At 40.1% G+C, this 24,712-nt stretch overlaps 1 protein-coding gene across 1 annotated transcript in view; it reads right to left on the bottom strand.

Moving 5' to 3' along the window:
• LOC119772377 (high-affinity choline transporter 1-like) overlaps window positions 1–24,411 on the bottom strand; it is a 37,281-nt gene extending 12,870 nt beyond the window's left edge. Inside the window, exon 1 of the mRNA XM_038268756.1 lies at window positions 24,250–24,411. Within this exon, the coding sequence (XP_038124684.1) occupies window positions 24,250–24,380 (131 nt within the window). The 5' untranslated portion in view covers window positions 24,381–24,411. The remainder of the gene's footprint in view (window positions 1–24,249) is intronic.
• Window positions 24,412–24,712: the final 301 nt, after the last annotated feature.

Here is a 24,712-nt window from a genome sequence, read left to right as displayed (position 1 = left end):
GACAGGCTCAGAGTCCCGTGCGTTGAGCATCAAGCAGAAAGAAACGCACAGACAGGTAGAAATCCAGCAAGAGGCCAACTGTGGTTCAGGCAGGCAGACCAGGCAGGGACAGACAGGGCCAGTGGGTGAGAGAGAACGGAATCAGGAAAACAGAATCACTAGGGAAATGCTGAAACGCTCTCACCAAATGGTTAGGGAAAATAACACGCTTGAGGACACTTGCTTAAGAATAAACTCCTCACTGGAACAGGGACAAGAACCTTGGAACTAACTAAATTTAACAAAACTGAATGACCGGAGAAACATAAATCAAACCATGATCAGAATCAGAATCAGAAATACTTTAATAATCCCAGAGGGAAATTACTTGCCGGAACTGAGCCCAATATAAAGGGAAACCAGCAAGTGGATGAGATGAGTGATGATTAGGAGCTGGACAGAGTTAAGCAGGTGAAAGGCATGAACAATTAAAGCTACAGTGTGTAATAATTACAGGGATATACAGTCAGAAATGTAATATATTATACATAACTATGTTATTTATCATCATCTATGAGCTCAGCCTCTTAACCTTAATATTTGCATTGCCTTAGAATTCGTTATTTATAATTACATAGGAGTGGGTCTCGCAGCCATGGAGGCATACATCTTTGCGCTACGGCAGCGCAGAGCCAACAAACTAGCGATTGCGAGATCGCCCATTACGCTAGAAAGTAACTACGGCAAGTTGAGAGAGATGAACTGAGACGGTACTGAACAATAGATGGCAGTATTATGCCTGAGAATACTATCTGTAAAATTATCTATGTAAACAAACCTCATCACTTGAGAAGGTAGGTGATGCGGACGTCGTGGAAGACATTTTGTCCCGTAACGCTCGCTGTACTGTTGGGGGGGAGAAGCGGTGGGGGGGAGATGTTCATGTTGCTGCGGTCTGCAGTCTGGACGTTAAGAGTCGCTAAAAATTACACACTGTAGCTTTAAGGTGAGCTATCAGGGCAGATCATGACATGTATAGGAGAAATGCAATAAAAATGCAAACACAATAGATAGAACCAAATAAGATATAATTCTCAATATGAGAAGTTAGGGCCAAAGAAGATTTCATATATCAGATTACTTATTGTGGCCACAAGGTTTTCGATTAGTTAAATGCGTTTTTGTCCTTCTATTTACTTTAAATGTAAAAGTTAACATTAACTAGGATTATTATCCAATTTATCTTTTGAAAAGGCCCATATTAAAAAAATCATAGCTTTGTGATTTTTTCATTATTTTACATTGAGTTCAATGGAGACACCAATGTAGAAATATTTTAGCTCAAGACCTCTAATACACCGTTTTCTTAAAGGACATAAAAAAAAAAAAAAAAAGATCTGCCAGTATATCAGGAAGACAGCTGTCGAACGTCAGAAATCAGATTCCTCTTTGAATACAACTTACAGATATCTGAGTCTGCCACCGTCATCTGCTCATACAGGGATAAACTTCATGTCCAAAGCTCATAGTTGCTGAGGAATTCATAACTTATTTTGGGGGAACCTTATCATTCCAAGGTCAAAATAATCTTTAATTCTCTCAAACCTCATTGTTTAGGTTTTAGAGAGGAGTGTTTCCAAACAGAGATAGCACTAGGTGGAACAAGAAGTCAGGGTCACCAGATTGAAGCAGAATCAAAATGTTCACCTAACAAGCATTGTTTGACAAACTACCAGTAAAGGAATTGTAATTTTTGAAATGCTGCCAATTTTCACAAAAGCTTATATGGCCTTTATTTAGACTGTGTTAAATTGTGAATGAACTAGTAAAAACAAAAATGCACATGCCACCAATTTGAAGTGGGGTTGTCAACACAGGTGTGAAGAGGAAGGCTATTTTTTTATTCTGGCATGAATTGGTGCCTTTCGGAATGGAATTGAAAACACAGGCAAAAGGTCAGCGAAGCTAAAACAGACAACAGCAAAGGACATCCTCAGGTGTGCCTCTAGTCTAGATAACACAATGGGTAGCATTACATGCTGAACAGGCACATAGTCAAATTTGGCCAGGTAACAAGAAAATAATGATAAATGGCATGTACTTATATAGGGCCTTTTTTCAAGTCAGGAGACTTGACCAAAGCGCTTTACACTACATTCATTCACCCATTCACGCACACACTCACACACTGATGGTGGCAAGCTACATTGTAGCCACAGCTGCCCTGGGGCTCACTGACAGAAGCGGTCAATGTTATGCTCTTCTTATATCGCATTGTATGTGTAACACTGTTATATAATTGCAAGTCTGTCTGATTCACTGTTTACAATTACCTTAATGAGGAAATACTAGCCTAAAGTCTTATTCTTTCATGATCTTAGCACTGATGACTGGATAAATGGTTCATTCCATTCACCTGCCTAGCTCCGCCCAGTTTTCTCATTAGTGTTGATCTTATCCACCTGCTCCTAACTACTTTTAAAGCTGCTTGCCCCCAGCCATCAGTGCTAGATTATTCGTGCCATATGTGAGAGTTCTGTAGCATACCTGTTATTGTTCTAATTGCCTGATCCTGACCAGTTCTGCCCGTCTGACCACTTAACCTGCCTGCCCCTGTTCTGATCAGTTTGCCTGATCTGTCTTCGGACTCCTGCTAAATCCTGCCTGCTTATGACCCTGGATCTGTGTCTTGACCTTGACTTGGATTCCCCTTCGGTACCTCTTCGTATCCCTGATCTTCTGGCCTGGACTTCCATTTACCTCATCGGTCAATGTTTTCCCCTCCACAGAGATTACAACCTTTGTTGTCCTAGCTGCTGAGTTGCAGATTTGACAAACTGTCAATAAACGCTATTATAAATCCCTTCAGTCTGTCTGCCTGAAGTCTGGATCCAAAGTTTTGAGTTCTGACACCTATGTGTTGTCAGCTATGAACTAGCAATTTAGAACACTTATATTAAAGGATATACTAATTGAGTTATTTTATGTGTTCATTAGGATCTGGTTGTTAGGACTAGAATTTAGTAATATCCACAATTTAGATCCTCATTTTAATCAATTGATTAGTGGACATAATGGATCAAATCTCTTCTGAGTTAGTCATTAGAGTTGTCAGAGTTAGTCGTTAGATTACCAGTACAATGTTATTTCCTTAATCATTACTGACTACTGGTGACAATACATGCAGCTTTGTGTCTTACCAGTGATCTATGGGGATATGAACATAAAATATGACACAAATGGGGTTTTCATATATTTTTATATGTGCCAAATTTCTAACAAACAAAAAGGTCTGATGCCTCAAGGCCCAAAAAACCAACTGGTCTCTTAACATAGAAAGCATCAGTTCATCAAAGATAATTACAATGCGGGTAGACTATCAGTGATGATTTTGTCTCAAGAAAGATTGACTTTTAATTAAAATCAGACAGAAATTTGTCTATAAGAGTGAGTTCCTTTTTTAATTTGTGTGACTTTTTCCAGTGCATTTGCGTTTCTGTTTTTAGAACTTTTGCCTAGCAGCAAGAAAGTCCCGGGTTCAAATACCAGCCTGTGTGTGTTTTCTCTGTGTGTGTGTGTAGGCTGAAACCTGCTGCCTCCCTCTCATTCCTAAGAAGATTTCCAGGAAAATCTTTCTAGGTAGAAAAAAAGATGAGAAGCTTGACTTTCACCTTGCATGTGGGCAGTTCTGTCAAAAGTACATACATTTGTTACTTAAGTAGAAGTATAGAAACTTCAGTTTAAAAACACTCTGGTAAAAGTTGAAGTATCAACTTGACCTATTCAGTCAAGTAAAAGTGAAAAAGTATGTGCTCCAAAAACTACTTAAATTATGAAAGTATAAAGTAACTTTTAAAAACATTTTAAAAAATACAGCCAGATGCAACTTTATGATTTTTAAAGCTCAATCTTTCGACTATTTCAAAAATTATTTGAGATAGGGCAAAGGATGAGGGAGGACTTGTTGGTCTCCATCTCCCGATACGCCCTAGCCTGTGTCTGACCGTTCAGACATTTTCACATGTTTTTCTGAATCCAATATTGTAGTATGGCATAGACAATTACTGTTTGCAGTTTGAAGAAAACCTGCTTGCTTCTGATGATTTCCTTTGGCGTCAGCAAAAACTTTGATGAATAGCTAACCAATGAGTGTTTATGTTATATGACTCATCCAATTACACTAGTTTTCAGTAGATATGGATGGCACCGATGGTCTGCATTGGATGGCACACATGACGTGAAATAAATACTTTTAAACAATAAACCAAAGCCAAAAGTAAAAGTAAAATTTGTTTTAAATATGTAAGGATTAGAAAGTACAGATACAGTACTTGTGTGAAAATGTAACAAGTAGAAGTCAGAAGTAGGAAGAACCTACAGGGATCAGTGCTAGGACCAATTCTCTTTACTTTATACATGCTCCCAATTGGTAGAATTATTAGACAGCATGGGATTAATTTCCACTGTTATGCTGATGATACCCAGCTATATCTGTCTATAAATCCAGATGAAGCTAACCCATTACATAGATTACAGGCATGTCTTGAAGACATAAAAACCTGGATGACTCTTAACTTTCTGCTTCTGAATGCAGACAAAACAGAAGTTATAGTCTTTGGACCAGAGTCTCTGAAAAAGAAACTGATTAGCCAGTCACTTCATTTGGATGGGATTAAACTGATTTCAGATAATAAAGTAAAAAATCTTGGTGTTATTTTTGATCAGGACCTGTCATTTAAATCCCATATCAAAGAGGTTTCTAGAATTTCCTTCTTTCATCTGAGGAACATTGCCAAAATTAGAAATATCCTGTCCAGGGGTGATGCTGAGAAACTAGTCCATGCATTTGTTACTTCAAGGCTGGACTATTGTAATTCTTTACTATCAGGAAGTCCACAAACTGTAGTTAAAAGCCTTCAGCTGATCCAAAATGCTGCAGCAAGAGTTCTAATGAAAATTAAAAAGAGAGATCATATCTCTCCTATCCTGGCTTCTCTTCATTGGCTTCCTGTTAAATCAAGAATAGAATTTAAAATCCTCCTTCTCACATATAAAGCCTTAAATGGCCAAGCTCCATCTTATATCAGAGATCTGATTGTTCCTTATGTTCCTAACAGAGCACTTCGCTCTCAATCTGCAGATTTACTAGTGGTTCCTAGAATTACTAAAAGTAGAATGGGAGGCAGATCTTTTAGTTATCAGGCTCCTCTCCTGTGGAACCAACTACCAGTTTTAGTCTGTGAGGCAGACACCCTGTCTACTTTAAAGGCTAGGCTTAAAACTTTCCTTTTTGATAAAGCTTATAGTTAGGGTGGCTCAGGTTATCCTGAGCTATCTCTATAGTTATGCTGCTATAGGCTTAGACTTTTGGAGGACATAGGGACCCCCATTTCATCATTCTGCTTCATTCTCTCTCTGTTCTCCTATTCTGCAGAATCTGTTAGTTCAATCTCTAACCTTCTGCTCTCTCTGCTTTTCCTCAGAGTAGCTTTGCCTCGTCTGTTCCTGTTTGGCTGTGACGTCATCCTGGAAAGAAACATCAGCTGTGCTGCTTCTATCAACACCCTTGTTTATAGATGTTGGAGATCGGCCTGTTTTCCAGTGTGGTCCTGTTTCTCTGACCATGACTGAGTGGATGTGCTCTCTTCGTCCTCTGGCATGGGAGCTGCCTTGGAGCTCGTCTGCCTGGCTGTGTGTTTCCTGGACGGGCCGCCTTTTACAGCTGCTTTTTGTATCTCTGCTTCTGTCTCCTTGAACCCCAGTCGGCCTCGGCAGATGGCCGCTCACACTGAGCCTGGTTCTGCTGGAGGTTTCTTCCTGTTAAAAGGGAGTTTTTCCTCTCCACTGTCGCTACAAGCATGCTTAGTGTGGGGGATTGTATTTGAGTCAATGAGTCAATGCAATCAACTGGTTTTCCTTAGATAGAAAACTTTGTATCGATTTGACTGTATGATCTGGTTGAACTGTAAAGTGCCTTGAGATGACATGTGTTGTGAATTTGGCGCTATATAAATAAACTGAATTGAATTGAATTGAACCTCGTTACTTGACCCCTCTGCCCGTGGGTGAGATGGGTATTTCTAATTAGAACCAGGGATAGATTTCCGTATTTTCAAGTCACGTAAAAGGGGAAAAGACTTAGCACTTTGGAACACATCAAAGGACATTACTCTCTTTCTATTACAATTACCGGTAGATTTAAACCAGAATAACAGAAGACCTTAGTCTTATAGGTCTCTTAAAACATTGATTCCGACTGTGGAATTAGATTTACCCCTTCATTTAAATGTATGGAGATAGTTACTCTGAGACAAAATATAGACTTGGATTAAGGAATACCACACCATCCCCACCATATAAAACAGTGGTGATAGTGTTATGCTGCAGAGATCTTTTTTGGCAGTGACAGAAGAGCCAGGAAATGTTAAAGCTAAATTTGGTGTAGCAATAGAAAGCCATACTGAAAGAAAAAGCTGTTAGATAATAAAGAAAACAAGTGACTGAGGAGGATGTGTGCCTTTCCCAAAGTTAAGGTTCATACACAATTTGGGATCAAGGATCAACAAGTATGGGCTTGTGAGATCCTGCATAGAATTAGTTAAAGTCATATAGACATAAACAAATGCATTGGTTGTGGATGCTGTTTTTATTACTATTATACTTATGGTTACTAGATAATTTAGAAATAGTTGTGTTCCAATCAATATATTGGGTCTGTATTTCATTGTAGTTCTAGTTTCTGAGTCAATAGCAGAAAAGTTTGGGAACCATTGATTTAGATAAATAGTTCTTACACTTTAAACAAAAAGTACTACATAGTTTGATAGCAAAGCCTATCTTCCCATTAAGCTTATGTCCTAAACTGGTGCACAAAGTTATTTGTGTCTCCAAAATAAGCAGAATAGCAGCCTTAGAAACTTAGCATGTTTTTCCACACAAATAGATGACATATTTCAATCGATAGAATATGCAAAAATCTGTGAACAGATCTTCACAGATGCTGGAAGATGGCGAATTCCAGCAAAACCCTAGTGGTGTACTCTACAGTGGTTTTTATAGCTTGTTTTACAGGGATATGGGATTCATTTTAGAGGTGGGGTGTTGTGTTGCCTTGCTCTTGTCTGTTCTTACTTTCAATCACAATTATTAATGGAAATGTGGAAAAGTGGCTTGCAACAACAATAATTTAATAATCTATGTAATGAACATCAACACTGAGAAAAATAATTAGTTTTTTTGTTTTCACATAGAAGGCTAGAGAGTATATAGGTTAAATTGGGGAAAAAATGGCTGTCTCTGTGTTGCCCTGCAATGGACCGGCAACCTATCCAGGGTGTACCCTGCCTCTCGCTCGTAGACAGCTCGCTGGAGATAGCCACCAGCACCCCTCGCAACCCCAGCTGTGATAAAGTGTAATGGAAAATGGATGGATGAATGGACCTTATATTTACAAAACTGTGGCGCTGAAATTGGACAACCTGCAGTGGCTTCATTCACCAAGAGAGTGAGAGTACATAACATGTTTGGCTCTCTGCTTCTTTTTGTTCCTATCTGGGTTAATAAAATATGATTTTTTTTAAATAGCAGCGTGCAATGGCTTGGCACCTGTTATCAAATGTGCATGCAATCAGATTAAACGCAACAGGCTCTCTGATTCGTACAATATTTTTCTTGTGAAATCAATTTAGCATGGCTTATTTAGAATCTTATAAGATCAGGGTCCAGGTGTTCCAAGTACCATCATACTAAAAGGTATTTTGAAATAGTATCAAATCATATTCAGATATATTTGCCTGACTTGTGTGCGCATGCAAGGATTCAGACTTCAATCAGAGTTGGATAATTTCAGTTTGTTGTATTAGAGCTGAAAAATAGGGAAACATACATATGTATTGGCACTGCATGTTATCTAACTTTGTATTAAAGTTTTAGTCAGGATTTTAAATGTTGATCTATGCCATTTGAGGTAATTACACCAACGTACCCTGAAATCCCAATTCAGGTTGCTTTTTTATTGCATAAATTTTGACAAATGATGGTATTTCCATTTACTATTATGCAGATGACTATAACGTTTACCTTCCTATATATCCAAATCCTCCATAATACATCCAAACTCTCATTAATCAGATCCAAAATTGCATTGATGGCATCAAAGCGTGGATGATTGTGAACTTTACGAGCTGTCTCTTCCATTGGACCTTCAGAGATGTATTTTTTTAACATACAGTCCTGATTGAAGTTGCACAAACATTACTCTAACTCTCCAACAGTACTGTGAGTTATTTTTGTATAGCAATGATTTATTATGGCTGTACATGTACAAAACCTGTTGTACATGTACAGGTTGAAGTATTTTGTATCCTAGGTATACTACAGATGCAATAGTGCACTCGATATAGATGTATGGTTCAAAGTATAAATACCGGTACAATAAAAAGGCATCAGCAGAGAATGTACTATATACCGAAAATATATAATATATAACCAAAATAAGTATCAAACATTTACAGGGTTCAAAGACGTTTTTAAATTCTTCTAGTATTCTTAACAGTACTATTCCCGGAACCCGTTCCATTTTCTTGTAGAAAGATATCAGAGGTTACATAGTAAAAAAAAAGAAGCAATATCTAGTCAGACATTGATTAAGTTAGTAAGACGGACCGGGATGTGATGTTTTCAGGTTTTGCTCCATGTATTCGGGCATATGAGAGCTCCATCTGAATTGTGTTTCTATACAATGAAAGCTATTCCCTTACAGTGAAAGGCAGTGCTGTGCTTATCATTTAATAAAGGCAACCTTGGGGTGCAGGGTATGGGTATTCTAGTTATAATTAAAAGTATCCTTGCAACCTTTTCCCAGAGCTCAATCACCTCAGGACAATGCTACATCAAATGTAGAAAAGTGCTAGTTGTATTATCTGAACAGTAATAGCAACATTGATTGTCTTTTAGCTCCATTTGGAGCTAAAAGACCTAGGGTAGTCACCTAGGGTACAAATAAGCTTCAAGAATTACTTTATAATGAATCATTTGGTAGTTAGGAATTTTGGATGAAAGAGAAACTTTGCTCACTTATGAGTAGACTCCCTCACTATCAATCTAATCAAAATGAACAGAAGAACAAAGTGAGATCTAAATTAAATTCATATCAACCTAATTCAAAGTGTCATAAAGCCATATTTATGTGACTGTGAGAGGCGGGTATATTAGCGAGAGACAGGGTGCACCCTGGACACGTCGCCAATTTTTCGCAGGGCAACACAGAGACACAAAAATATAAACACACACACACATAAGGAGAATATAGGGAAGCCAATTAACCTAAAAACCAGGTTTTTGGACTGGGGGAGGAAGCCAGTATACCTGGAGAGAACCCCCTCATGAACGGGGAGAACATATATGCTCCATGCAGAAAGACCCCGGGCCAGTTATCAAACCCAGAACCTTCTTGCTGCATAGCAACTGCACTACCCACTTTGCCAAAGTGTAGCTCTATTTATTCTATTCTATTATTATATTCTAGAATTGTGCTGCTTAAGGTGGCTGCAAGTTGAAATAGCTCTGTTAGATTGACTCTGATATTCTTTTTTACAAGAACTTTAATATCTCCGTTTGTGAATCAGTGTCTTTTTTTTATGTTTTTTGCTTCCGTTGTTGAATGTTGCGAAACTGGACGGATATTTTTTTCCTTTTTTGGATACTTGTTATGATGAATAACAACAGCAACCATAGCAAGTTTTTTTTTTTACAGCAAATTAAAATATCTAAAGCTAAAATTATACATCTAACCCTATCAAGTTAGAAGAACTCCAAACCCTAGTAGGGACCCAGCCAGAATATTGGCAATGCAGCATTATGTATTTTAGTGAAACGTGGCAGCAGGATCATATCTTGGACTCAAGCATCTCTCATCCAGGCTTTCTGACCATGCAAGCAGTTTAAAGTTTAAAGTTCAAAAGAAGACATGCTTGTGCATGTGAACAACAGATGGTGTCATCCAGAACATGTTACTGTGAAGATTCGTCCCTGCAGCCAAGAAATGGAACTGTTGGCAGTTGGTTTTCAGCCAGATTATATGCCTAGAGAGTTTACCAGTGTTCTGTTACTAACCATTTACATTCCACCTTTATCCATTGTGACACAGCATGTGAGGTAATCAGTTCTGTTGCTGCAAAGCTCCAGACTCCTGACTATATACTGTAAACTTCTGTGTAGATAACAATATCCCTAACAATACAATGAAATGCCTACCAAATAATAAACCATGGATCACAAGTGATCTAAAGCAACTACTCCATTTGAAAAGAAATAAACAAGCCTTTAACAAGTATAAAGAAGCAACTTCATGTTAAGGTATGAGAAAGGAAGAAGGTACAGTATACAGAAAGAGACTGGAAAGCAAACTCCAGTAGAACAATATCAGAGATGTTTGGTCAGTGATGAAGAAGATCACAGTCTTCAAGTAGAAGAATGATAAGATAGATGGAAGTCTGGACATCCTGCCCTCCTCTACCATTGAGTTTCCTGTTTCTATGAGTTTGTTTTCAGCCAAATCAGAGGATGGTGCTGCTCTCTCCAGCTTTCACCTGTCTGTCTCTAGAGGTATAGTGAAGAGGCAACTCGAAAGACTGAACTGTAACAAGTGACCAAGTCTTAATGGTGTCAGCCCCAGAGTCCTGAAGGCCTGTGCAGAGCAGCTTTGTGGGATTCTACAGCACCTCTTTAACTTTAGTATGACTGTGGTGGTCCGTCCAGTAAGGCACAAGGACAAAGGCATATAAAAAGTATTCTCTATTTATTTTCCAAAAATAATTTTCACAAAAGAAGGGCTTACATCAAATCTCAAAAAAATATAACAAAATGTACCCAAATGAAATCAACTAAGGCATACCTAACTCAGGATAACAAACCAAAAAACCTGACCTCACAATGAACACACAGGGGAATTTATACACAAAGGCTAGCCTACACAAACGAGGGGGGGTGGGAGATGAGACGGAGACAAACAATGCATAAACATAAATAACTAATTCAAACTAACACCTTTGACTACAACACAACTATCAAAAGAAAACAACATAACACCAAACATGCTTTAACAATTATGCCATAAGTGGAGAGAGAGAAGCAGACTCTAATATCCAGTCCCCTGCTTCCAGCAGCCTGATGGTATGTCCCACTTCCTGGTTTGCCTTCCAACCAGTCCTCTCCACTCAGCCAGTCCTTCAACTCAGCAAAGAAAAGTAATTAATTCAATTCAAATAAACAAAAGGTGTTTACTAAATGTGTGCACCCATAATAGTAAACAACCTAATGCAAAAAAAACCACCACAAAAGTGAAATTATAAATGCACTGTGTGAAGACCTTTAAATAAATACTAACACTAAAGAAAAGATGGAGGAACCTCCACACACTCCCCCTCCTCTGGAAGCTCCATGGGCCAGCGTGACAGGTAGTCGGCAGTAGTGTTCAGCTTCCCAGGGATGTGATGGACATCAAACTGAAACGGTTGCATCGCCAGGTACCAGCGGGTTATCCTGCTGTTTGAGTCTTTCATCCTTTCAAGCCATTTCAGAGTCTTGTGATCCATTTCTAGGATGAACTGTGTCCCCAACAGATAATATTTGAGTGAATCCAAGGCCCACTTCACAGCTAGGCACTCCTTTTCTATGGTTGAGTATCGAGTTTCTCTTGGGTAGAGCTTTCTGCTTATAAAAGCAATAGGATGGCGTTCCCCTGCAGGCCCTTGGAGAAGCACTGCTCCCAGCCCACGCCCAGATGCATCAGTTTGCAAAATAAATGGCTGGTCAAAATCAGGACAGTGTAATGTTGGAGGTCCACTCAAGGCGCCTTGGATGTCCTTAAATGCTCTCTCTGCCTCCTCCGACCACTGTAGCTGATTGGGTTTCTTGGGACTGGTCATATCTGTAAGCACAGCAGCTCTGGCAGAAAAGTTTGGAATTAACTTATGGTACCAACCTGACATCCCAAGGAAGGATTTCAGCTGTGACCTGGTTTGCGGCAGAGGACATGACTGAATTGCTTGAACCTTCTGGATCTGCGGTTTCATGACTCCATTGCCAATAATGTGTCCGAGATATTGAACTTCTGTCTTGGCAACAGTGCATTTAGTTGAATTAACAGTGAGACCTGCAGCATTAAGAGACTTAAAAACAGCCTTGAGATGTTGCAGATGGTCCTCCCAGCTGTTACTGTAGATGACAATATCATCCAAATAAGCAGATGCAAAGTCTGAAAAACCATCCAGTACCTTATCCATAAGTCTCTGAAAGGTCGCAGGTGCTCCATGAAGCCCAAAAGGTATGACGGTGAACTGATAGAGACCCCAAGGTGGCCGGAAGGTGGTCAGCTCACGAGACCTGGTGGTAAGGGGAACCTGCCAATAACCCTTAGAGAGATCAATGGTGGTCAGATATTTTGCTCTTCCAAGACAGCAAATCAAGTCATCAATACGGGGAGTTGGATACGAATCAAATTTGGAAACAGAATTTAAATAGCGGAAGTCTAAACAGAACCTCATGGTGCCATCCTTTTTTGGTACAAGGACAACAGGATTACACCAGTCACTGTATGACGTCTCAATGATGCCCAGAGAAAGCATTAATTCAATCTCTTCTTTTAAAGGGCCAAGGAGACGCTCAGGGATCCGGTAGCTTCTTCGTTTCACAACTGCATTTTCTTTCAGGTGAATATCATGTTTAATATAATCAGTTCTTCCAGGATTATCATGAAACACATTGATGTTACAAAGAGCCCTCACCTGCAACTGCTGCTCTGGGGAAAGATGACTGAGGTCAAGAGTAGAGGCTGATGGGAGCGGCAGGTACTGTTCCTCCACCTCCTCATCAGATACACTTCTGATGAAAAATACATCTTGCTTCCCCTCAGGCCTTGAGACCCACTCCTTTAGCAGGTTAATGTGCAAAACTCTTGTACTGCGTCTCTGATCAGGAGTACAGATCTTGTAGGTGGTGGGTCCCAGTTTTTGAACAATCTCATATGGACCTTGCCACTGAGCCAGAAACTTACTGTCATCGGTAGATAGCAGTACCAATACCTTTTGACCTGGTTCAAAACTCCTCTCACGGGCAGTTTGATCATACCAGGTTTTTTGCTTCTGCTGGGAGACACGCATATGTTCCTGAGCAAATGAGGTCATCTTTTCCAACTTTTCTCTCATCTGGAGGACATAAGAAATCATGTTGACAGGTTCTTTTTCAGGTTTCTCCCCCTCCCACCTTTCCTTCAAAAGGGCTAGTGGACCTCGCACCTCATGCCCAAAAAGCAACTCAAAGGGGGAAAACCCGGTAGAGGCTTGGGGTACCTCCCGATATGCAAATAAGAGGTAAGGGAGCCACTGATCCCAATCAGACCCAGCTTCATTGATGAACTTACGAAGCATGTTCTTAAGAGTCTGATTAACACTAGAACTACTACGGAGGGGTCAATTGTCCTTTTTACCTAAAAGCCCTACAAGAGGGTCATTTGACCTTTGGACCTCCTGCGGACACTCCTTTTGTTGTGGAAATGTAGCTGTTAGCAGCTCATAGCTGTCACAGAGTCGCTTGAGCCTGTGTGGGGAAGGGAACCCTAAGGCAAGCTTTTAGTATAGTTTTTAGTGGATTTTTCCAGGTCAATTGACCCCTCTCTGGTAGTTCAAGGTAGGTAGAAAAATCCTGGTAGTTCTAGTGTTAAACCTCTCTGTGAGTCCATCTGTTTGGGGGTGATATGGGGTGGTTCTCAATCCCTTAATGCCAATCAGTTTATATACATCCTTCAGTAATTTGGACATAAAATTTGTTCCTTGATCAGTCAATATTTCTTTGGGAAACCCCACTCGTGAAAAAAACTGAACCAGGCAAAAAGCAACAGTTTTAGCCTTGACAGATTTCAGGGGGAACACTTCTGGATACTTTGTTGCATAATCTGTGATAACCAACATGAACCGGTTACCTGATTTGCTCTTCTCCACTGGACCCACAACATCCATGCCCAAACGTTCAAATGGTGTATTTATAATAGGAAGAGGCTGAAGAGGAGCTCTTGCTGCAAATCTGGTGGCTGTTTTTTGACACCGAGGACAACTCCTGCAAAAACTGGCAACATCTTTCTGTAATCCAGGCCAGTAAAACCATTGTTGTATTCGGGCTATCGTTTTATGCTTCCCCAAGTGGCCAGCCCAGGGAACTGAATGGCCCAAAGTTAACACCGTTTCTCTGGCTTTTCTGGGTTATACAAGCTGTTGTACTCCTTCACGTCTCCTATAGAGGATGCCATTTTGCATGTGAAATTCCTCTGCAGTTCCACCTTCCTCAGCTCTCTTAATAAGGTCAGCTAGACTTTTATCCTGGCGCTGCAGCTCACGGATATCCTCAGGAATTTCAAAGTCTAACTGTACTTCAGGTTCAGGTAACATAGGAGAGGCTGTGGTATGTTTGAATTTTTCTCGCTTGCGCTGTGCACGAGACTTTTGTTCTTTAGTTTGACACTCTTCAATCTCAGCCCCATAAAATGGTAAGGCTCTTAGACTCGGCTCATCTTCCCCAGAGGCCTTTACCTGGGACCGTGTCAGCACAAGATTGCAACTTTTAGAAGCATTAATTAGGTCTGTGAGAACTGGAAGATCATTTCCCAGAACAACAGGAAAAGGTAATTCATCCACAACACCCACATTTAAAAGGTAAACATGTCCTTGCACCCTCATATAAATGTCTGCTGTTGGATAGTTTTTCTCATCCCCATGAACACAGCAGATGGGTATTGTTTCTGAGGTGCAAATGTTATGTGGTGCAACATGCCTGCGTTGCGCCAATGTCTGATTGCTTCCTGTGTCAATCAGGGCTTTCACCTTCTGCCCATCTATTTCCACAGTAGTCTCCATGAGTGGCTGGTTTTTCCTGTTCAACACTTTGTTCTCTCTGGGTGAAAAACACATCTGAGAGAGTTTTGAAGGATTTTGAGCACACATGGGCTTTGTGTGTCCCTCCTGCCCACACAAATAGCAGATGGGCTTTTTAAAAGATTTTGTTTGACTGGGGGAAAAACATTTTTCTTTTCCAAACTGCTTACTCACATTTCCCGTTTGATTGGTGTTACCTGGACTTGGGATAAAGTCCCTTTTCGCAGCTCTAAAAGCCCATGGTTGAGTCTTCCTACGGGCTGCCACAAAGGCATCTGCCAGGGAAACTGCCTCCGCTGCATCTTTTGGGTTCCGTTCCTTAATCCAAACTTGGAGTTCTGGAGACAACATTCGGAAATACTGTTCAAGAATTATGACGTCATTTATCTCTTCAACAGTCTTACCTCGTGGTTGAACCCACTTATTATACAGTTCCTTAAGTCTCACATAAAGCTCCTTGGGGGACTCATTTGGTTCCACGTGAAGAGAACGGAACCTCTGCCGATACGTTTCGCTGTTAATTTCATATTTCTGTAAAATAGCAGCTTTAACATTATCATAGTCCATTGATTCATCCATATCCATATGTACATAGGCACTCCTGGCTTTACCCGTCAACAGTGGAATCAACTGAAATGCCCAGTCACTTTTTGGCCATCGGCAAACACAAGCAATCCTCTCAAAAGTAATAAGGAAATGCTCAACGTCATCATCATCACTTAGCTTTTGCAGCTTTGGTTCTTTATAAAAATGTGTAGAGACTGAGTCACCTGGTTTAACAGCAGACAGTGCCGGTTCTGTTGGTGAACCATCCACATCAGTAGGCCTCAATCCTGCAGAGGAGGGGGCGTGGTCTTGCACAAAAGGCCTCAGGCCTGCAGAAGACTGGGCCTGAAGCTCCTCTTGAAATAACCTGAACTGGTGTTGGAGAGCCTTAAACCTGTGATCTTGGCGTGCCATTTCTTCCTCCCACTGTGCTTCTCGAGATTTCTGCTGTCCAATGTGGGCCTGAAGGATCCCTGCCAAGTCAGATATGGTTGTTTCTCTCCCGTCATCCTCTTCACCAGCTGCACCACACCCCTCCTGCTCTGTTTGGTCTTGCTTGTCTGATGGGGCTGACTTGCCTTTACCACGTCTGGCTCCTCTCATAGTTTAGGGTTTTTCTTCTTTTGTTTAAAAAAAAGGATCTATAAATATACCTTTGTCCTTAACTGGAGTATCCCACTTCTGACACCAACTGTGGTGGTCCGTCCAGTAAGGCACAAGGACAAAGGCATATAAAAAGTATTCTCTATTTATTTTCCAAAAATAATTTTCACAAAAGAAGGGCTTACATCAAATCTCAAAAAAATATAACAAAATGTACCCAAATGAAATCAACTAAGGCATACCTAACTCAGCATAACAAACCAAAAAACCTGACCTCACAATGAACACACAGGGGAATTTATACACAAAGGCTAGCCTACACAAACGAGGAGGGGTGGGAGATGAGACAGAGACAAACAATGCATAAACATAAATAACTAATTCAAACTAACACCTTTGACTACAACACAACTATCAAAAGGAAACAACATAACACCAAACATGCTTTAACAATTATGCCATAAGGGGAGAGAGAGAAGCAGACTCTAATATCCAGTCCCCTGCTTCCAGGAGCCTGATGGTATGTCCCACTTCCTGGTTTGCCTTCCAACCAGTCCTCTCCACTCAGCCAGTCCTTCAACTCAGCAAAGAAAAGTAATTAATTCAATTCAAATAAACAAAAGGTGTTTACTAAATGTGAGCACCCATAATAGTAAACAACCTAATGCAAAAAAAAAAACACCACAAAAGTGAAATTATAAATGTACTGTGTGAAGACCTTTAAATAAATACTAACACTAATGAAAAGATGGAGGAACCTCCACAATGACCCTGGAGACAGTTCCAGTGATATAGAAGACCTCCTGTCTTGTTCCACCTCCAAAGCAGTCCTCAGTGACTAATCTGTTTCCGTGACATCCCACATCAAGGAGGTCCTAGAGAGACTTCTGTTGGTTTACCTAAGTAAACAAACAAGCAGCTATAAGGAACCCCTGCAGTTTGCTTTCCCCTGTGGAGTCGAAGTTGAAGATGTCATCATACATCAGCTTCAACAAACCCACTGCCATTTAGACAAGGCATGAAGCACTGTGAGGTTCATATTTCTTTGATTTATCCAGTGCATTTAACTCACTCAGCCTTACTTACATTGTGAGAAACTAAAAAAGAATCAGATGGAGGCGTCAAAAATTGCCTGCATCAAAGACTGCCTGACAAACAGACCACAGTTTGCTAGACTGAAGGGGTCAGCTGTCTAATCAAATAGTCAGCACCTCAGGAGAACAACAAGGGACGGTACTCTAGCCATTCCTTTTCACTCTGTACACCTCTGACTTCCAGTACAAAGTCCAGTCCAGTACTATCATCTGCAGAAGTACTCGGATGATTTCTCAGTCATTGGGTGAATCAAATATGGACAAGAAGATGGGTACAGGGAGCAAGTAAGACACCATATATCTTTTATAATTCTGTTGTGCAGAGTGTGATGTCTTCCTCCTGTTACTGCTGGGGTCAAAGCATCAGATCAAATTAGAAAGGCACAACAAGCTAATACAAAAGGTCGGCTCTATTCTAGGAACTCCTCTGGAACCTCTGGAGATGATTTCACAAAGAATTCTTTATAAAGTGAAGAACATTATAGACAACAGTGAGCATCCTCTTCAGAAGATTTTGAAACAACAGCAATGTGTCTTTAGTCAGAGGCTTCTCCAGATCTTGTGCATGACAGTTCCACAAGCTATCAACACCTATGAACAACTTGATGAAAAAACTATGAGTTACTGGAATATTTCATTGCCCTTTAGGATTCATAAGATATTTTTAGCCATATAATTTTAACCTGCCCTCCCACAAAAATCATCATGCACTGTGACTAGGGAGAGAAATACCATGGGGAGGCACCAGGTGATACTGTACTTTAACAAAGCCATTAACTTATGAATCGGAAACAGCTTGGAAACAGAAACATTAAAAGAACCTTGCAATTAGGCCTGCAAGATGACCTCAAGCAGGCCAAATGTGCATGTGTCTGGACAAACAGAAACAGACTCCATGAGAATGGTATGAGGTGCTAATGTTCACAGATTGGGATTGTCCTCACAGCCCAACACCATGCAGGATGCTTGGCATTTACCAGAGAACACCAGAATTGGCAATTTCGCCACTAGTGCCCTGTGCTCTTCACAGAGGAAAGCAGGTCAATACTGAGCAGACGTGACAGATTGGAGAGATCTGCTGTTGCAACATCCTTCAACATAACTGCTTTAGCAGTGGGTCACTAGTGGGGTGGCATTTCTTTGGAGGGCCACACAACTCTCCAGGTGTTCGCCAAAGGCAGCATGACTGCCATTAGGTAGGTAGATGAGATCCTCAGATGCCTTTTGAGTCGATAGGCTGGTGCAGTTGGCCCTGGGTTCCTCCTAATGCATTACAATGCTAGAGCTCATGTGGCTGGAGTGTGTCAGCAGTTCCTTTAAGATGAACGCACTGAAGTTAAGGACTGGCCCGGCCGTTCCCCAGACCTGAATCCTATTGAGCACAGCTGGGATATCATGTCTCAATTCATCCACCAACACCATGTTGCACCACAGACTGTCCAGAAGTTGGTGGATGCTTTAGTCCAGGTGTGGGAGGAGATCCCTCGGGGGGCCTTCCACCCACACCTGCCGACAGGGGGGGGGACAAATGGGTCAATTGACCCCTACAGAAAATGGTTTTAAAATGTTTAAAGTTTGTTTTGCTGCAAACAAAGACTATCAGCTTCTCAGAAGTCACATAAAATGCACATAAAATAAAGAGAAAAAGGGATGATGACATGAAAGGCTTAAGGGATTTTATGAGTAAATATTAAAAAATAGTCAGGAACTACAGAGCCCCTAAAGGGACACTGAAGGGAAATAAAAAAATCATACTTTCTCGTGCCCACCACTTAGTTTCTCATGTGCACCAGGTACTTTCTTGTGTGCACCAGTTTTAGTTTCTGATGGACACCTGAAATTGTCTCTATTTTTTCGTTGATGTTAAAGAGATGGCTGGTAAAGATTTAATAAGTGGTGTGCACGAGAAATTATTATTTTTTTATTTCCGAAGTATATAACCTATTCTGCCTCCCACAATGGAAGGGAAAAGTTCAACTAGTGCACTAAATTCGATAGATGGGAAGAAAATATCCAACATAAAATACAGAAAGCTTTATAAAAGTTAGTTTTAGAGGGAGTTGCCTAAAGAGACTGTGTTGTCCCGGGCCCTAGAAAAGCTGTCAGCTGGTCTGAATCCACCAGCTCATCAGGATTATGGCCAGGCATTGTAGGGGGCTCATACAACCACCTGGAGGCCATAGAGTCTATGGCCTCCAGGTGCTCCCGGTGAATTTTGTGTGTGAATCCAAATCCAGGCCTCCACTGGTTGATACATTTGATTTCCATTTATGATCTTTGTGTTGTTTTGTTGTCAGCACATTCAAATTTGCACAGAGCAAAGTATTTAATGAGAACATTTCATTCATTTAGATCTAGGATGTGTTATCTGTGTTCCCTATATTTTTTGGAGCAGTGCATGTATCTACACTATATTGCCAAAAGTATTTGCTCACCCATCCAAATTATTGGAATCAGGTGTTCCAATCACTTCCATGGCCACAGGTGTATAAATTCAAGCACCTAGGCATGCAGACTGTTTTTACAAACATTTGTGAAAGAATGGGTCGCTCTCAGGAGCTCAGTGAATTCCAGCGTGGAACTGTGATAGGATGCCACCTGTGCAACAAATCCAGTCGTGAAATTTCCTCGCTCCTAAATATTCCACAGTCAACTGTCAGCTGTATTATAAGAAAATGGAAGTGTTTGGGAACGACAGCAACTCAGCCACGAAGTGGTAGGCCACGTAAACTGACGGAGCGGGGTCAGCGGATGCTGACGCGCATAGTGCGAAGAGGTCGCCAACTTTCTGCAGAGTCAATCACTACAGACCTCCAAACTTCATGTGGCCTTCAGATTAGCTCAAGAACAGTGCGCAGAGAGCTTCATGGAATGGGTTTCCATGGTCGAGCAGCTGCATCCAAGCCATACATCACCAAGTGCAATGCAAAGCGTCGGATGCGGTGGTGTAAAGCACGCCGCCACTGGACTCTAGAGCAGTGGAGACGCGTTCTCTGGAGTGACGAATCGCGCTTCTCCATCTGGCAATCTGATGGACGGGTCTGGGTTTGGCGGTTGCCAGGAGAACGGTACTTGTCTGACTGCATTGTGCCAAGTGTAAAGTTTGGTGGAGGGGGGATTATGGTGTGGGGTTGTTTTTCAGGAGCTGGGCTTGGCCCCTTAGTTCCAGTGAAAGGAACTCTGAATGCTTCAGCATACCAAGACATTTTGGACAATTCCATGCTCCCAACTTTGTGGGAACAGTTTGGAGCTGGCCCCTTCCTCTTCCAACATGACTGTGCACCAGTGCACAAAGCAAGGTCCATAAAGACATGGATGACAGAGTCTGGTGTGGATGAACTTGACTGGCCTGCACAGAGTCCTGACCTCAACCCGATAGAACACCTTTGGGATGAATTAGAGCGGAGACTGAGAGCCAGGCCTTCTCGTCCAACATCAGTGTGCGACCTCACAAATGCGCTTCTGGAAGAATGGTCAAAAATTCCCATAAACACACTCCTAAACCTTGTGGACAGCCTTCCCAGAAGAGTTGAAGCTGTTCTAGCTGCAAAGGGTGGACCGACGTCATATTGAACCCTATGGATTAGGAACGGGATGTCACTTAAGCTCATATGTGAGTCAAGGCAGGTGAGCAAATACTTTTGGCAATATAGTGTATGTATGTATGTAAAACAAACATCATACAGTACATGTATTGTTCCAAACATGTAAACAGGCTTCCATCACAAATGTATAATTCAATTGGGTTTCTAGCGTTTCATTCAGGTTTTTTTTTATTTATTCATGGCTAGAAGAGTGCATCTGAAATCTCTTTATGTAATTTAACAGCTTAGCAGTGTTTTTAATCATTTTAATTTGCTATTGTGATTGCTGAAACTTATTTTTGGGGGTCACAAACACAGAATACTTTTATTGCTGCTTTACATGGATTATTTCAACTAGTCCTAGTTGTAAGTTCAAGTTATAGCCTTGTTCTTGTTTTATGAAAAGTATACGTTTTCCAATTCTCCTTTTGGGTACTCTGTACTCTATGGGAAAAAAGAAAAGAAATATGTAAAGGTGCTTTGGAGCCAAGATCAGTAAAGCCTTTGTGCAAGCATGTACAACATGTTCCTAGATAGACTGTTAAGTTGTAAAAGATATCTATAAAAGGGTATGTGTCTATTGCAGTTTTATTATGTCCTAGATTTAAAATCCTGGATTTTCCTAGATGAGCTGTTGGTCTACATGCGCTTCCTCTAAATACTTGATGAGGACAAGTCAATCCCAAATTAGTTCATAGTTGAACAGTATCCAGTGCTTAAAGGCTTAGGTAGTTTATTGGAAGTCTATAACAATATTAGCTGTTATTTCATAAAGTTTGAAATACAAAGTCCAATGGGAAAATCAGGTTTTATAAACTGCACAACTGAGCAACTGACGAGCCCCAATGTAGTCAAGCAACTACTCAAAAATCCTATGCAAACAAAGGCAGTAGAACTTCTATCACCTGATCCCCCAACCACCCACCCCCTCCTGCGCTTTACAAAGCAGGTTATGTAGACTTTTGGACTTAAAGTATGATCCCTTATCTAAATTGCATACTATATTTGCACATCATTTGTGACAGTGATATGCTCCTTACAGTGCCTTGCGAAAGTTTTCAGCCCTTATTCTACTTTTTGCCACAATTAAGGCTTAAAACATAAAGATGTAAAATTGTAAGTATTAGTGAAGAATCAACAAGTCGGACCCAATCATAAGGTGAAACAAAATTTATTGGACATTTTAAACTTCAACAAATAAAAACTGCACAATTGGTTGTGCAAAATTATTCAGCCCCCTTGAGATAATAGTTTGTAGCGCCACCTTTTGCTGCGATTACAGCTGCAAGTTGCTAATACTGAGTATGAGTATCAGTTTTTCACATCAAGAAACTTTCATCTTTGCCCATTCTTCCTGCAAAACAGCTCAAGCTCAGTTATGTTGGATGGAAAGCGTTTGTGAACAGCAGTTTTCAGTTCTGTCTACAGATTCTCCATTAAATTACGGTCTGGACTTTGACATGGCCATTCTAACACCTGTATATTTTTATTATTGAACCATTCAATTTTTGATTTTGTTTTATGTTTTGGACCATTGTCTTTCTGGAAGATACAAATCAGCCCAAGTCTCAGGTCTTTTGCAGACTCCAACTGGTTTTCTTCCAGAATGGCCCTGTATTTGGCTCCATCAATCTACCAATCAATTTTAATCATCTTTCCTGTCCCTGCTGTATAAAAGGAGGCCAAAATCATGATGCTGCCAAACCATGTTTGACATTGAGGATGGTGTGTTTAAGGTGAGCTGTATGGCATTGTTGCCAAAAAGCTTGATTTTGGTTTAATCTGACCAAACTTTAAACAAGACTTTTTATGAATATCTTTTAAGAAATGGCTTTCTTCCATAAATGCCATATTTCTGCAGTATACGACTGATTGTTGTCATATAGACAGAGTCTCCAACCTTCACCTAGAGTGATCATGGGCCTTTTGGCTGCATCTCTGATCAACCTTCTCCTTGTTTGAGCAGAAAGTTTAAAGGGACAGTTGGGTCTTTGTAGATTTGCAGTGGTCTAATACTCCTTCAACTTCAATCTTATAACTTGCTCAGTGTTTCTTGGGATGTTTAAAGCTTTGTGAATCTTTTTGCGTCACAGACCTCCCTAGTGTGTTCCTTATTCTTCATTATTCTCTCTGCGATTTAAACAGAGCTCTGAGGCTATCACAGAGCAGGTGCATTTATACAGAGACTTGATTACACACAGGTGGATTCTATTAATCATCATCAGTCATTTAGTTCAACAGTGGATCATTCATAGATCCTCACTGAACTTCTGGAGAATGTTTGCTGCACCAAAATTAAAGGGGCTGATTAATTCTGCACTTCCCAGTCTTCAGTATTTTATTTCTAAAAAGATTTAAATATTACATACATTTTTTCAACCTCACTACTGAGTCCCACTTTGTGTTGATTCTTCTAAAAAAGATTACAATTTTATATCTTTTATTTGAAGCCTGAAAAGTGGCAAAAGTTTGAAAAGGCAATGTTATTCATTAAAAAAACAGGTTATTGACTAATTATCACTTAATATAAGTGGGGTGTTCTTCATTTACACTCAGTTGAAGTAGTTTTCATTTAGTAAGTAATGAGAAGCACGTATTTATGTTTACTTGGAGTAGACTGATATGTAATAAATAAAAGAAGATTAACATCTATAATAATAATAATAATACATTTTATTTAACAGCGCCTTTCTTGACACCCAAGGTCACTTTAAAAATAATACAAAAAAAATAAATAAAAAGAGATGAAAATACAAAATACAGATACATCTCCCTCCCTCTTTCTCTTTTCAATGCCTTTCTCAGTAGATAGACTTGTGGTAAATGTTAAAAAAAAAACTGCTAAAAAGGTGTAATATTTAGGGAAAATATGTGTCACTTTAAGACAAGTTGCCCATCAGACATTCAGATTTATTTTCATCAGACAATCCCCACTGAAGTTGTACAAGCATTGCAAGTTGTGTAACACCACTGCAAGTAATAAAGAATAGCAATGTCTAGCGCAGTCCAACACGTACTGACTTGTTCGTGTTGAACTGCTCTGTGGGAAACAAATTAGCATCAGCGTCGTTTCCACAATGTTCACAAGCATCTGACAATTCCTCGAATAAATGTTGGGTGAGGCGCTGGTGAGAATTTCACTTCCTTTCAAAGATCTAATTCTTATGACTGGGCTCAGAGTAAAAAGCAGGCTTTTTAGAGAACAAAATAGCACCTCAGATTAAGATTTTACTTAATTTGATGAATAATCCAATATAATTTATACTGTTTGGAAAATAAATCTTTGATATGGGTACAATGCAATGATTTTAATAATTTCTTTCTAATCACTAATTATTGGTAAAAAACAAAAAAAACAAAAAGCACAAATGTAAAATATAGAGCTTTTCTAAACAGGTTATTTTTGGAGAGTAATTTGTAATATATAAATGTTAGTCTTTGAGACTTACTTCCTTTAGATAATCAATTGAACTGAAATGTATCCAAGCTTTACTATATTTTTGTAAAGAATTTTCTCACCTTTCAGGTGTAATGTCACACCGTTGTCTTGTCTTGTTACTTAAGTTCCCCTTCACACATGTAACTTGTGCTGCTTTCTGTAACTCAAGCGTAACCCCCACCTTCTTCCTTCTACTTCTCATTAAGGGCATACCGACTGGACCAATCAGTGTAGTAAAAAAAAAAAAAACTGGCTTTGATTCCAGTCCAAGAACCATACATGCTAATCGTTTCTTTCCCAGATGGCTCACCACTACTCTAAGATAAGAGTGCAATCCTCAAAGAGCAGCAGTATCATTTCCACTTCACACTAACACTAATAAATATTTTACCCCATGTTTGCACTGAGCTAATAATGATCTTTTTTGGAAGGTAACATGGCATTTTGGATGCATCAAGCAACATAAAGCACATGCACAGATGTTGTTGTGACATACATTTCATTATCGGCACTTTTTTCATTTTCTTTTAGTGGGAAAGACAT

The sequence above is a fragment of the Cyprinodon tularosa genome, unplaced genomic scaffold, assembly GCF_016077235.1.
Source record: "Cyprinodon tularosa strain WSP-4 unplaced genomic scaffold, ASM1607723v1 ctg71, whole genome shotgun sequence".
Classification (NCBI taxonomy): domain Eukaryota; kingdom Metazoa; phylum Chordata; class Actinopteri; order Cyprinodontiformes; family Cyprinodontidae; genus Cyprinodon; species Cyprinodon tularosa.
This window is presented reverse-complemented; position numbering and strand designations above follow the sequence as displayed.